At 41.2% G+C, this 14579-nt stretch overlaps 1 protein-coding gene across 2 annotated transcripts; it reads right to left on the bottom strand.

Annotated features, from left to right (window-relative positions):
- Nucleotides 1-4405: 4405 nt before the first annotated feature.
- FBXO48 (F-box protein 48) lies at nt 4406-14452 on the bottom strand. 2 transcript variants are annotated; one of them, XR_014618280.1, is made up of 4 exons: nt 14358-14452; nt 13713-14049; nt 12083-12307; nt 4406-4494 (listed from the first exon to the last, which is right to left on the bottom strand). XR_014618280.1 is itself a non-coding variant. In XM_084283783.1 (3 exons), exons 2-3 carry the CDS (start codon nt 14013-14015, stop codon nt 12146-12148), a joined length of 465 nt encoding a protein of 154 aa, XP_084139909.1. In that variant the 5' UTR covers nt 14016-14049; nt 14358-14452; the 3' UTR covers nt 11888-12145. The 2 variants fall into 2 exon arrangements, 1 of the variants encoding a protein (XP_084139909.1); XM_084283783.1 differs by lacking the exon at nt 4406-4494 and having other exon boundaries at nt 11888-12307.
- Between the last annotated feature and the right edge of the window lie 127 nt (nt 14453-14579).

Below are 14579 nucleotides of genomic sequence, written 5' to 3'. Positions count from 1 at the left end.
TGTTTCAGTATCTTCTAATAATTCAAAAGCTTCTTCAGACAAACTTTACACTTGCTTCTTTACCAGCCAGTAGTTTTTCTACTGCCATGTTCTCCCATCCAAGTAATATAAAATAGGTTTGAGGAAAGAAATTTACTAATTTGAAAACCCGAACCAAACCTTTATAATCCTTTAGTGTTAAGGAAAGGGAGAATGCAGACGATTATGGAAACACCATGTGGAAAGCACTTACAAATCTCTTGTGGTATTTCAAACATGAAGCAATCTGTCTTCCATATCCACTTGATTTTGACCCTTGCTAAATTTCTCCATAAGACCCTGCTCCAGGACCATTGTTTTTCTTCATCTAGGTCTCCAAAACAGTTGCTAGGGCGTCATCTATTGCTGATATGACCTGTATTTGAATTCAGAGTCTTGCAGGAGAAGGGAAAGGATCTATGCATTACTTGAACTACCAACTGAACTTCCAACAGAGGCGGTGCTGTTTAGGGTTTTTCTTTTTTAACCTAGAGCAATATATTCAATGCTTGGCTCTGTGCCTGAGTTATGTAAAAGAAACCTTATTATTTTTGTAACTGAAATAAATGTTATAATTTGATGGTATCAGGTTACCTGAGCAATCTTTTTATTTTTTGTCTTACTGTATGCATCAAACTTCGAAGTCTTTAAGCAAGAGCTGGAAGTCAAAGTAATACCAGATTCTGCATGTAGCCTGTTCCTGTTGCAGAAGGATGTTCTGTGTGCAAGTAAACTTCACAACCTCAAAATTTTAAATAAGGTACCTTATCCTTAAGAGTTCTTATTCAGATATCTTTAAAAATAAATGTGGAACTAAAGCTTATCTTCAATTCTGTTTCATTATACCCTTATATGCATGTATATGCATATAAGAAGCAAGGAATAAGAAGCCAGGAGCTGCTGTCATTTCAGCCTAGGGTATTCTAATTGGTGTTCAAGAAGAAACTCTCTCTGGTTTGTTGAAGCTGTAGTGTTACACAATGTTTTTGGTTATTTTAGTTATGTAGTATGAATATATTTTGCTGTAGCTGGACTGTGTCTTGGTCTGCTGGACCAGCCTGGTGATACAAGCCTGTTGGGGTCTGGAGCTTAGGTTCAACATGAAACTATGATTTTGGTGATCTACTTCATGCATTTGGGTCAATATAATTATTAACACAATGGAAAGCTATAAATACAGTGACAGATCACTATGTGGACTTAAAAGTAATTCAGGATAAATGCATTTTCTTTTTTTTTTTTTTTTTTTAATTGGGAGGAGAAAGGATATGAATGTATCATCTTCTAATTCACAAAGGCAGTAAAAACAGTTCATACAGAGCAGGTCTAAAGAGATGTGAGACTAGTATGTCTGAAGATCCTTTGCTTATTATCCTCAAACATTATATTAATGCAACTGCCTCTCCCTCTTGCCTGAGGAACTCCCTGTGGGTACATTCATGTCATGGAGATGTAGTTGGACATTGGTCTCACATACCTGCGGAAGAACAGGTGCCTCTTTTCTGCACCCCAGCACAGAGTTCCTCTGACACTTCTGAAACTCTGTAGGTATCAGCTAGTGCAGAGTGATGAGATTTGGACCTCAGAGGATTTCACCAGCCCCAAAGGTCTTGGGTCTTAAATTAGGCTCATAGCTCAGGTGCCCTTTGTACTGTTTCTCCCTCACTTGAACCCCAATTTCTTTGTTTATGGAGACAACAGACAGTTTGGCCTTTATTATTTATTTTTTTAACCACAAAGTGCTTGGAATTTCAGGATTTGCAGGCCTTGGCATATCTATGACCTCAGTGGTAGAGCACAGTGAACACTGGCAATTGTCCATTATTCTAAAGGAAACATGAATTTTGCTCAAGAAGCTTCTTGTCCTTGGGGTTGAATCTGGGTAGGTCTCCTGTAAGCGTGGTAGAGCACCCCGTGCATTTCCTTGAATTACCTCAGGTAAATGATCAGATCCTGTTCTTTAATAAGCTGAGTTTCTCCTCAGAAATAATAAAGAAAATGCAGTCCCACTGAGGCAGCAGGCTGGCACAGACAGCATCCTCACGTCCATTTAGGACATCAGAGGAAATGGGCTTCTAGCAGGCATTTCCTGTGTCTCACGCAGGCTGACAGGATCGCTGAAGCCTGGTCTGTCGTTCTGAGGAAGGAAGCCTCATGGCGCAAAGATACAGTTTGCTCAGCCCTGCTTTCTTGATAATTGCTTTGTGGTTGCTGCTCATTTTTGCTTCAGAGCTCACTAACGCAAAAATACCCTACAGCACAGGAAAATGAAAAATAGAAACTCACCCAACTTAGCAAACAAGGGGTGTAACTGTCTATTTAAAAAAAATAAAAAAGTTTTACTAGTATTTTACCTTGTCACTTTTCTCTGGACCCAGTTAAGGGTACAATTGCCCACTTACTAGTGGTGTTTTCTCTGGTAGGCAATGGTAATCAGTGTATTTGTGGAAGAGCTCTGGTGTTTGCACCAGTCTATGCCAGTAAGTTCTCTCAATATGGACCCTCAGGTGGTTCTTCTTAACATACATCATGAGGATTTAAAGCTTTCTTTCTTGGAGAAAGATCGGAAATTTATGTTTGATGCTAACCTACTCTCATTTCCTTTCCATAAATGCTTTTATTTGCCTGACACTGGTACTATAAATGACTCCAGACTGTTCTTTCTTTAAATCAAGTTCTCACAAGTCTTCATGTGAATAATGAGCTTCATGTTCCAGGATGAATGTGTTCTGGTGCATCCTCAAAACAGTCACAACAAGGAAAAAAAAAGTACATTTCAGGAGGGCCCAGCCTTTTTTTGGTTGAGGCACCTCTCTGATAAGCTTTTCACAAGGAATGAATTGGAGACAGGTGTTAATATGGGGCTAGTTTTCAAAGATGCTCCATTTTCAAACTCATGGCAGTGCTTTTGAAAATCAAAGGAGGTCTCTCAATGCCACCAGTAGCTGGACCTTAAGAATTGTGTGTGATACGACTAGAATTGTCACAACCCTTGAACAGAATAAAGTCATTCAGCAGACAGCCACTGGAGTTGCAACAAGGTGACAAAGGCTACTCAAATAGATGTCTGTGAGGAAAAAGGAAGATCAGTTTTATGCCGGTACGATTTCCAGAGATACCAAATAGGTCTTGTCCAAGGGAATTAAATGTTAAAAAGCAACTACAAGTATATAGATTATGAGGCCAGTCCAGTCACTCCGGAGATGTGGAAGGAAAGAGGCACGTACTGAATGCTTGCACTAGAGAAGAGAGAGCAGGCCTAGCACAAGGAAATAATAACTGCAAGAGAAAAAAAAAAAAAGAGTAGGCCTTCATGTTCCATGCTTCCTCCATCTGTTTTCACCTTCTATTTAATCATACTTCCACACATGCAGCAAATATTCTTTCAACACCAGTTCCTTTTCTCACTTTTGACATGAATTACTCTTGTGTTGTAGACTAACGGACAGCAAGAAAAAAGAACCAACCAAACATACAAACAAAAACATTGTGGAGAAGGACTATATTTATAGCCTTCAATTACTATAAGACATGTCTGATATCATCTACAAGAAAGATCCTCTTTTGCTAGTGCTTGACTTGCCATAGTTTTCCCTCCCCTGGAATGCTGAACAAGTGGTTACTACAGCCAGGTTTTCAGGGATATTTATTAATTATGCATCCAAAAAAACATATGTAAACACAAACCTCCTTATTCCGTGGTTTAATAGAAAACTTTTGCATACACTGAAAAAATAATATCCCTAAGGACTGCAACAGCCTAAGAATCATTCAGCCACAGGTGTTGCTTCTTCCCATAATCTGATAACCTCCCACCCCAGGTGGAAGTAGTTCTGTTTTCATGTGTATATAGCAGTGGATTTCAAGAGCTTTTTACTTTTTCTGTGACTTTCTCTTGACGGGTAAGATTAGTATTATTTTGTTGATAAATGTCGTTAATCTTGTGGTGGTTTTTTTGCAGTGTATTGTCTTTGCTTCTACATGAAAGAATGAAAATGTGTTTCTAGATGTGTAATTGTTGTTTGTTTATGAGTCTTTAATGTAAGTTTGTTCATAAGGAAGAGGAAAAAACAGTGAAGGCTTCTGAGGTATAATTTAGCACGTACTATCAAGTTTTTCTTCTAGATGAGGTTTGTATTTGTGGTTATGGTACAAATAATGCTTTAGTGCAGTAATACTGTTTGTGTTTTTGGTTTTAGATCTTGTTTTATTACAAATGCTAAATAACAGGTTTTTTTTTTGTTTGTTTGTTTTTTACTAACTTGTTCTCAAATGCTTTAGAAGGTCATAGAGGTTATTTTAAGTTTAAGGAACTTGCTGTACAGGGGTCTGGGTAACTGTTGTCCTTTGTAACATGCCTCTATTTCTTCTGAGTTTTAGGCTTGAATGATAACAAAGTTCCTTAGATGTCCTTTTTAGCGAGGGTCAAAAAACTTGTACTATTGTTTTGTTGTTGTTCTTCTTCTTCCTTTTAAACTGTAAAAGAAAATAGGAGTGAAGCATGAAAAACAAAAGGAGTAGATAACAGTCCTATGCTGGCTTTTGCAGTCAGTATTTCTGTAAATGCCTTCAGTTTGCATTTCAAAAAGTGTAGATATTTTGCTTGTGAACTGTTGTGGTCTTGTTGCTCTATAGAGGTTTGATTGTACTCGGTATGAACTTCTGTGTGCAGTAGAAAGCTTGAAGCTGGGCTTCTAATTTTCCTCTCCTATTTGGGTTTCCTGCTGCCTGAGAAGGGGATACGTGCTGTAGATTTTTCTTCTCACCAAACAGCCTCTCTTTTTGGAGTTAGGGGTTTGGTAGTTTTAGCAGTCTGAGAAAGCTGTGTTGAATTTGTCCTACGTTAAACAAAAGAGGAATATGTATGTGCTCTTACGTGTTAGCAATATGCTGCAATATTCTTCTCTGTTTCTTTTCAAAAGCTATGATAAAATAAAAAGCTTCTGTTTTGCAGGACTGCTTCTAGATTATATAAGTAATCAATTACATACTTATATCACTTAAGCTGTATGCTGAGCATTTCTTAATTAAGTGCCAGATCTTCTCCCTTCAGCAGCAGGAAATGGAGTGGGAAACTGTTCTGCTTCGTGTGGACTGATGTTGATAATGAATAAAGCTGCTTTCTCCACTACCCAGCAGCATGGTTGCTGAGTATCTTGCTGCTATCCTTCTGGTTTTACTAGTGTGACGATGTGGAGCACAAAGATGACTTAAAAAGCAAGCAATAGGGGTAGGATCAGTGTTCTGAATGCTAATGTGCTGGTGCCTTCCCAGATTTCTTTGCCTTACAGCCACATGTGGCTCAGCTGCTCAAGGAGAGCCTCTCTGTGTTGTGGAGCCCTTGTAATGCTCCCACCTGGCCTCAGGAGTTGGTGGATTGGTGCCTGAAAGAGAACATCTCTTGCCACCTCTTCGGAAACATTCACTGGTGAAGAGGAAAATACCTTCAGCAGGAGAATGAGGCTTACTCCTGGTTGATGTGCAAAAAGAATTTGAAAGGGAGCCAACACACAACTATCTGTATCTGTCAGGCTTTTTTGTTGTTGTATGGGATGGTGAAGTGTGAATCTGAGGCGTGAAGATAATTTGAATGTGGTTACTTCATGACCCTTTGGAGCTATATGTTATTTTAGGAACTGCTTTATGCTTTAAAATAGTGGATTGGTAACCTGCAGGCCAAGTAAACAGAAAACAACCTTGAAAATCTTTGGCTGAAGACAAGGTTCTTTTCTTGTTGATTGTTGGACTTCTTGAAGTAGAAGTTCTGACTTGGCATTAGAATAAGTATTTTTCCTGGATTGGAACATAAAACTTCCTGCTTTGTGTTTAGAAATGGAACTGTGGCTTTCCCCACGGTGTATCTGGCTCTTGTAGGCTTCTGACTTTTTTTCCATTCTGTTTGGGAGAGTAACAGTGTATGAAGGCTGAGTGGAGAAAGACACTTCTCATGCTTCAGCTGGCTTCCATTTTAAGTGAAGTAGGGTTTAGTAAAACTCTTCCCCTTCCCTACATACTCTGCCTCTAAGATGGTAACACAATTTCCCACTCGTTTTTTATCCCATTACAAGATGACTGAGAATGTGGGAGGGAAAACAATCAAAGGTAAATGCTGATGAAACTGATAGTTTTTGATAACAGTTGAAAGAGAGAGAACTTTTTTTTTTTTTATTTGCCTTCTGTGTGTTTTTCACCAAAATCTTCAATACACTGGAATTAAAGGAGAAGGGGAGAAAGAACTGGAGGTCATATAGTTTAATAATAACAAAAAAATCCTAAACTTGGTGCCCCAGTCTTTTCCTATCCCCAAACCCAGATATTAAAAGAACATAAAGAACTTAAGAGTATTACTGTTAGCCTCTTTATCAAGCCTACAAGAATGACCTATTACAGACTACTAGAGAATCCACTATACATATCAGTGCATAATCAGCTTTTTCATACCTCCTTCTACATAACAAGGAGAAGCTTGAAAATTCTTTAAGCACCCAGCAAGGTAAGAAAATCATCAGTTTTGTCCTCCAGTGCTTCTGCTACGTGTTAACGGAGGTGTTCTGCCCTCAACTACTTAAACTGATGGATCTCTCTAGATGCATTTTATGTGATTGTAAAAGTACAATAACACACACGTATGAAATTTTTGAATAATATGAACCATTGTCATTATCAGATATTTAACACTTACGCAGCTTTCTGATGAATAGAAGGAAATACTTCATTTTTCTGTTACACCAGTGGTAAAATAAAGTAATGCCTTTCTTCAAAATTAATCTTGTCATTTAAGGAAGGATTTTTTTTTCCAGTTACATATACTGTTTCCCCTTTCTCCTCTTTCTTAGTTATTTTGAACTAAACTTCCTAGTCTAAAAGGGGCTAAGAGTTTGTGGCGATGAAACAGAGTAAAATTCAGATACCTAAACATAAATGTCTAGTGGTATTTTTAGATGTCCTACAATACATCACCACATGGTCTTTAGTCACCCCTCTAGAAGAACAGAAATTTCCTCTATCTCCTCACATCTGCTTACGTTACGTAGATGTTTGGTTGCTTCATGGGTCTCAAGTGGCATAGTCTCCCTTATTTAAGCATTTGAGTAAGTCCTGGCATGACTATCTCTTAAGTGCATGTGTTGATAGCAGATTTGCACATTAACTATAATTTTAATGAGCAGTATAATTGCTCATCTGTAATGTCTACAGAATGGTGGTCTTTAAGAATAAAGGTGCATTATGGAAGCTGATTAGTTTGGTCAAAACTCAATATGAAACTTGACAGTACAGCTGATAACAGCAATATGCCACAAATGGCTATATGTAGTATCTCAGGAAATGTTGTCATTGGATCTTCCTAGCTAACTTGTGTAGTGCTCTTTTTTCTTTAGCATTATCACAGCTTCCACTATTTTTCTATTTTAAAAAGTTCCTCAAACGAGCAGATGAACAAAGTTTCTGTGGGAGTACTGTCACACTTTTTTTTTTTTTTTTTTTTAGCATTATCTTACGTAGCTGATATGTTTTTACTTTTCTCAGCTTTTTTCCCCCCTTTTTTTTTAGGGTTAAAAGCTTAAGGTGGCTGTTTTGTTTGTTTTTTGTTTGTTTGCTGTTTTCCCTCTGTTTCCAAGTTGTTCCATGTATACCTTCAATTCAGACTTCCACTTGAGTCTTCCAACACGTAGCTGATAACAGCCTTTGGTCTTCTGAATTTGGTATTCTGAGGTCGCTGAGATGTTTAAAAACAGCATTTAGTACCATGGCTAAGAGATTGTGTGGCTCGTAGTGGCAAACAGCAGTTCTTTTGGCTGCTTTTTTTTTTTTTTTTTTTAAAAACACACATGAAAACCAGCACATACGGTTTTCAGCACACATAACAGTATTTTTTAAATGTGGATCAAAAAAAGCTTATGTTGCACCTGATTTGCATACCCCTGCAGGCTCGTTTTTATACACGTAAACCAGCTTTGTAAATGAATGGCTGTTGAAAGTCGGTGGCAGTAATGAACAGGACAATTCTTAGGAGTTAGAGGGGACTGCAAATAACTCTACTGGTATATAGAGATGCCCTCCCAGTTCTCATCTTGATACGTTCCTCTGTTTTGCTGTCCCTCACCTCTCCCCTTCTCACCCTTCTACCCACAGCTATAGTTTGTGTTTTTTTTTGGCTTACCAGAATAATAGAAGTGGGACTGGCCACTTACCCTGAGGCCTGAGAGAGAGGGGAAAAAAAAAAACACACCACCAAATAATTCTTATTTTTTTTTTTTTAATGTTTCGAAGCCTCTGAGTCTCAGCTTTAAGTACAGTGGGTGATTTTGTCCAAGGTTTTTGTGGCAGACTTTGCAGTTGTTTCTCATGGTACTGCTTGTTCAGAAAAGTGTCAGGACACTCTTGAGAATCTGAAATGCCTCCATCCAAATTAACGTAGGGGATGGAAAGGCTCAGGACAGGGTCAGCTGCCTCAGTGCATAAGGTCTGTGAAAAATGTGATGAAGGCATGCTGATGGGTGGATTTAAGCTTCACTGCTCTGCCTTCAGATGGGATAACTCACTTGGGACTAACATCCCAGAGGCAAACATGATAAAGATATGAAATGCTATTGCCTGCCCATTTGGAGAAACATTTTTCCTGACAAAATTCACTTAGAAACGTTACTGGTCTAATGAAGAAAAGTCTGTGTTAATTAAACATAATAGTGCTTTCTTTTTCAATTAGTCTGAGTGTTAATGCCAGTGGCCCTAAGCCACATCCTGCACCATGATGAAATAAAGCCACACTTACGGCTCCTCCCTCTAGAAATGGAGCACTGCAGTAGTGAGTAGTTGCAGAGGAGGTTCTAAAACCACAGACATTTTGGAAATACAGAAATAAAATATTTACCTCAGGTTCAGCTTTGATGCTGGGTATTTTGACATTAAGCTGCGTGCAGCAGCTGGAGACATTTTGTGCAGTGGAGAACCTGCCTTTTCATCCTAGAAACCAGCCTGGTTTGAGTTGGTACTGGTGCTGGGAGAGGGTGTGGTATTTGCTCTGCACACAGACTTCACGTACTCTCTCAGAAAGCCTCTTCTGAGGGAGATTGGAGGGCAGGACGATGAAAGGCAGTAAGGCCGTGTGGCTAAGAGGATGCCTGGGTGATGGGTGCCTGCAGCATCCTTCTGCAGCTGAAATCTCAGAGTAGCGGGGTGGTGTGGGTATTTCAGGGAAGGTAGGTGGTGTATGCTAAAATACAACTTTCCACTTCCTCAGAAGCTATGGGTAAGGGAGCTTGGTACTGAAGCAGAAGGAAGGCTTCACCAGCCACCTCGGTGTGAGGATAGCTGGTGCGTGTCCAGGTGGCTTGTGCGGGAGTAGGCTTAGCAGGTGAGAATGCTCCCTGGGGAGGGATGCCTAAGCATTAGCACTAGTTTAGGCATTTTTGTTTGGAGCTAGGAGGGTGAAGAGGCAGGCAGGAATGACAGCTGGTGGTGTAGGAGGTGCTGCTGCTTGGAGGTAGGGATGCTGCTGGGGTGTGTTTAAAGGAAAGGGTGTGTTCAGCCGCTAGTTGGGCTGAAAGCTGAGTAGGTGGTATGAGGGCAAGTAGGGGAAGACCAAAAGTGATTGAAGAAGACCAAAACAGATTAAACAAAATCTCAGGAGGGAATTAAAACCTCCCTTAAGAGGGGAGAGGAAGCAAGCTTATTTTCATGAGAACTCATGCTTACTGAAAGAAAAGCATGTGGGAGATGTTTGTGAGAAGCTCACACTACTGCTACTCCATGTTAAGATCTAGGCCTTGTCTAAGTGTGTAGCTGAGTGCTTAACGCCTAACGTGTTCATATGCATATGTTTGTCTCAGGATACCAGAACTGATAGCTGGTGTGTAGGGAAGGGGCAGGAAGGAGGTGCTGATAACTAGCTGGGAGATGAGGAGAACGGTGAGAGACTATTGTACACTTCTGTATTACAATTAATAACTTGAGAATGTACTGTTAGCGTTACTCATAATTTATATGCATCTTTTTCATTTCTGTCTCTCTTGAAGTTGGGGGCATGGTGAGCAGGGAGTAAGGCAGCATCTTCAGTGGAATTTTTTTTAATAAACTGTGGTAACTAGCTGTAGTCTTAGAGCAGAATAGCTAAAAATAAAGGAAGCAGTGTTCACAGTTCATTGAACTTTGCGCTACACCCACCGTACTTAGCTCCAAATTACACTTTAGCCATGGTGGTAGTGTGAACTTTGAGTGTTGCACCCATTACGGTTAATGCTGCAGTCATCCCACAAGAACAGCATCACCTCTTTAGGCAGAAAAGAGAGAGGCTATGCATCTTATAAACCTTACAGCAGCAGTGTCCACTGCTACCTTACATTATCCGGTCATCACCTGCCATGCAATGTTGTTGACAAGAACAGTGTCTGTTAGAATTTTTTTTTTTTTAACTGATGATTTAGAAAAGTCACTGCTTATGAATTGAAAAAGCTATTTTAATGGGGGAAATACAGGAAGCTAAGGGAAGTGGAACAGTTTTAGTCAACTCTGAATGCTCCAAAATAGAAAGGGAATCAAATAATATATTGCTCTTGGAAGCATTTTAAAACTACCAGCTTCACTTGGCTGTTCTGCTCTTCTTTTGCCTTGGTAAGGGCACCTACCTGACAGACTGTGAGCCTAGGCTCTTACAAGAAAGGGGGATAAAAACACTTTTTCACTGGATAGTTTGCAGTGGTTAAATAACAGTTCAAAACCATTTACAATTTCCGTGTATTTATTTTCTCACTGTTGTGTTGTCTAAGTACCACCACCATTTAAAAAATGGTATTGGATCTTAACCCAGAGGATGATGGCATTTATTTTTCCCCGAGCTGAACTGCTCTACTGCTCCATCTAGTGTTACTGGGCCCTACTAATGGAAGAGTTGGACCTTGCTTCAGTAACCCTTGCATCTAGTTTAAAGGCTGGATCTAGAGCTAGTGAACCTCGAGTTCTCAGCAGGATGCTTGTTTGTGTGTTGCCAGGAAATCTTTTGCAAAAGTCTGCAGTAGTAAACTTGTTTTTCATATTAACTAAGTTTTTTCTTAGTTAATATTCTAAGCATTCTTAGTTTAATTCTAAGTAAGAATTTTCTATATAAAATTGGACCTAGATAGGTCACTGAATTTTATAGGAATACCTAAACCAATATGGACTCTTCCACTGTTTTCTACTCTTCAGTGCAAAATGTAGGTAGGGAAAGATGATGTGACATTTAAACCAAATTGTAATAAACTGTTCTTGTAGGTTTTTTTTTTTTTTTTTTTTGTTAAGTAATGTAATAGGCATATCTTTTCCTAGCAGCAATTTTTAATGTCAGTGGCAAAAATCAGTGCTGGTAAAGCAGAGTTCGTGTGATGGGAGATCCTACTGCAGGAAAAAAAGTTTCTGAATGTTTTAACTGTGTGAGATACCCTGGCTACAATCGTAAAGTTGTCTTACTGTGTTTAAAGTGATTCTGTTTTTGTATTCCCTATCACATTGTTATATAAGTGAAAAAAATGCGTAGCTAATGACAGCAAGGCTGTTCATTAAGTGGCTGCCTCAGTCCTACCTGTTGCTTCAATCTGTGAGTCCTAATTCAGAACTCCTACAGCTGGGCAATAGAAATGCAGTGCTGCTGAGCACCAGCGCCTCCACGTGTGCAGGCTCAGAAAAGCTCTGTGAAGGCTCTGTCCCTTGATGCAGCCCCTGGGGATGGATCAGCTGATGCTGAGGTGGCTGCCCATTCCTTTCCAATATCTGGATTTGTCCTCCCCCCAGCCTTCCCTTGTGGAATGCCATGTTGTGCTGCTGATACGATACATGGAGTGACACACTTTTTTTAAAAAAACGTTTTTTTCCAAAAGAAGTGCAAACTGAAAGTACATTCAACATTTTCAACAATACAGCAGAATATAAAATTTACAAACATAAAATTACGACTGAATACTTAGTCTTATTTAGAATTTACTTTTCATATCACTCAGTCTAATAAAGTGCAAATAAAAGTATCTCTCTTTCTTCAGAGCTTTCATCACATGCTTGCAAACACAACTAATTTAAATGTCAAAATATTTACAGTTTGGCTGTCCATGAGTTGTTGATGTAAGGTTCTTGAGTTGCAAGAAGCTGTACTGGCTTCTCATCTCTCTAGTTCTGCTTCCAGGATTTCTCCCCACGTGTCAACATCCATTGGATACATGCTTTTCTCTGGCAAGTTGTTTTGTGAGTGAATGTTACTGTATTTCCCACTCAGCCATTCTTGCTTTACTTTGCTTTTCCAGTAGTTTCTTAGTAATGTGATCTGATGGAAAAACAGACAGCAAAAATCTTGGAAGTAAATCAATTCAAGCTGCATTCAATATGAGTAAGTTTTACATTGGAAGAGTAGTGCCAGAAAAACGATTTGGGACATGTCTCTGGTACCTGGATGCTAAGCCCAGAAAGCTGTACTGCTGCCAACGAGTAGACTTTGGTCTACTTCCATCTTTCTATCCTAAGTTGGGTAGAGAGTCACTTCTTGCCTCAATTCTTAGAGGGTGAAGATGATGGGGAAATGAACACCCTAAACAGGAATTAATCTTCCTCCTTACTCTTTAAAAGAAATGGCTTTCACTTTCTCTTCCTGTTTAGATTTATGACTTTTACCTCTTACTTTTGCTATTAGTGAAGGTTGGACTGGTTCTTCTACTCAGCCAGCCTTTTAGTGCAAGAAAATGCTAGCTCAGTGTATTTGTTGGAGGGGAATTTGTAATAGACGCAAAATAGAGAACCAGAGGGGAGCCCTTTGGAAACTGTTGTGCAAGAGAGGAAAGATAGTTGGAGGGCAACAACTCCCTGCTCAAGGCAATGAGTGTGGGAGTCCAGATTTTTTTTTTATTTTTTATTTTGCTCTTTCTCACAGATCCCCTGTTCCCCCACTTGAAAATGCCCCAGCTACATTGAGGTGGGGATCACCCTTTAGATAGCTCAGAGAAGTAGCTATTGCTTCCCTGATCTACTTCAGTTTGTAGGCTGGACTCAACAGTGGCAGATCCTTCCAGTATGTTGAGCTCCTCTTGCTTCAGAGAAGCTGTAACTAGGAGTGTGTGTGTGGGGGAGGGAGAGCTCCAAACAAACTTCACCCAGCTCCTGCTAAGCTCCTTCTTTCCCATTTTCCTACCCCAGATTCTTTTTCCCGGTTGCACATAGCTTTGCCTCAATACATTTTGAGCAATCTGCAATGTATCCACAGGAAATCATTCTTCACAAGCAGACTTATTCCACTGAAATACAACTAGAGAACGTATACTGGCACGCAGGCTATGTGCTTTTCTCTCCCTCTGCCCCTGTGTATTAGGATTTGGGCTTTCTCCCATGTTAGGGCTACTCAGACTTTCTGATGGGATGAACAGACCCCAGTGTTGAGGTTATGCACACCAGCTGGATCATCCTGCTGGGATGGGCAGCTCTGGGGCCTTGAAGAATACACAGAATAGGTTGAGTGGGCCAAGGGTGGTTCTGGGTAGCAAATAGCATAAAAGTAGGAAATGGGAAACTTATTTGTGTTTAACCAGGTTTCCAGTTGTTTGATTTCACCACTGAGCCACATGGGTGTTACAGGGGTTCCCCAAGCATCTTGGACAAATAAGAAATACTGATTTGTTTGTTTCTATTATTAATCCCAGAGGCTTCTGAGTTGCCAGCACTGTCACTCATGTTAAATTTACCTTCCACGAGTATCCATTGCCTCGATCGCAATCGATCTCTCGCTGACAGACAGCTCGCACAGTCAAGCAGTGATTTTTCCACAAGCAGTCATTATTGTCAATGGCGTGATTCCAGCTCCTGCATGTCATCGCGGCATTGCACAGGCTGCGGATATCGAGCTCACCGAAGATCTGCAAGCTGACCTCGGGGGGCAGAAGGGCTACGAAGTCCTCGGGGCTCTCCCTTTTCCTCTTGTCAGGAGGAAGGCTGGCCGGCTCCCCGCAAGGCAAGGGCTGCTTGTTCCTCTTGGGCGTCTTCTGCATGCTTCTGAGCCCTCGCCAACTCCAGCAGGCACACCTGATAAGGGAAGCATAACAATTACCGAGCAGCCACCGTGGAAGGGCCAACATCGCCCTGCTGCCACAACAGACGCCGCCAGCCCCCCCCCTCACTCCTCCAGCAGCCTCGGGCGGGCAGGGCACCAACCGACCGCTTCGGCCTGTTTTGGCCCATTTTGGCGACGGCGTCGCGCCGGGGAGGCTCCCTGAGGGCGAACCACGCGGTTTTTGCCGTTTTTTGCAGCCCTTTTTTTGCCCTTCCCGCCCTTGGCGGCGCTGAGGGGCCGCTAACGGCCGCTGCCGACCGTTATCCCCCCCCCTCCCCACCTGTGGTCCGCGCGCCGCGGCTCCCCGGCTGTTTTCAAACACCTCCGCCATCAGCCCCTCGCCGGTGCGCTCCCTAAGCGCAGTGCGCATGCGCCAGGCCCTTTACCCCGCGAGGCATGCTGGGGGTTGTAGTTCTTCCCCCCTCCCCGCCCGGCGCTGGGCGGCGCTGTGTGTATATGGGGGGGGGGGGGGGGGTGAGGCGCCAATATGGCGGCGCTCGGC

Source organism: Netta rufina (assembly GCF_964035555.1).
Source record: "Netta rufina genome assembly, chromosome: 3".
Classification (NCBI taxonomy): Eukaryota; Metazoa; Chordata; class Aves; order Anseriformes; family Anatidae; genus Netta; species Netta rufina.
The sequence above is the reverse complement of the archived record's forward strand: the minus strand, read 5'-3'. Positions and strand labels throughout refer to the sequence as shown.

Bases quoted from the DNA above. Each gene is read 5' to 3' on its own strand.
- FBXO48 (XM_084283783.1), bottom strand. From the start codon at position 14,015: ATGCAGAAGACGCCCAAGAGGAACAAGCAGCCCTTGCCTTGCGGGGAG. The intron at 12,308-13,712 runs GTAAATTTAACA...TTTTTCCATCAG, and splicing joins GCAATGGATACTCGTGGAAG to ATCACATTACTAAGAAACTA.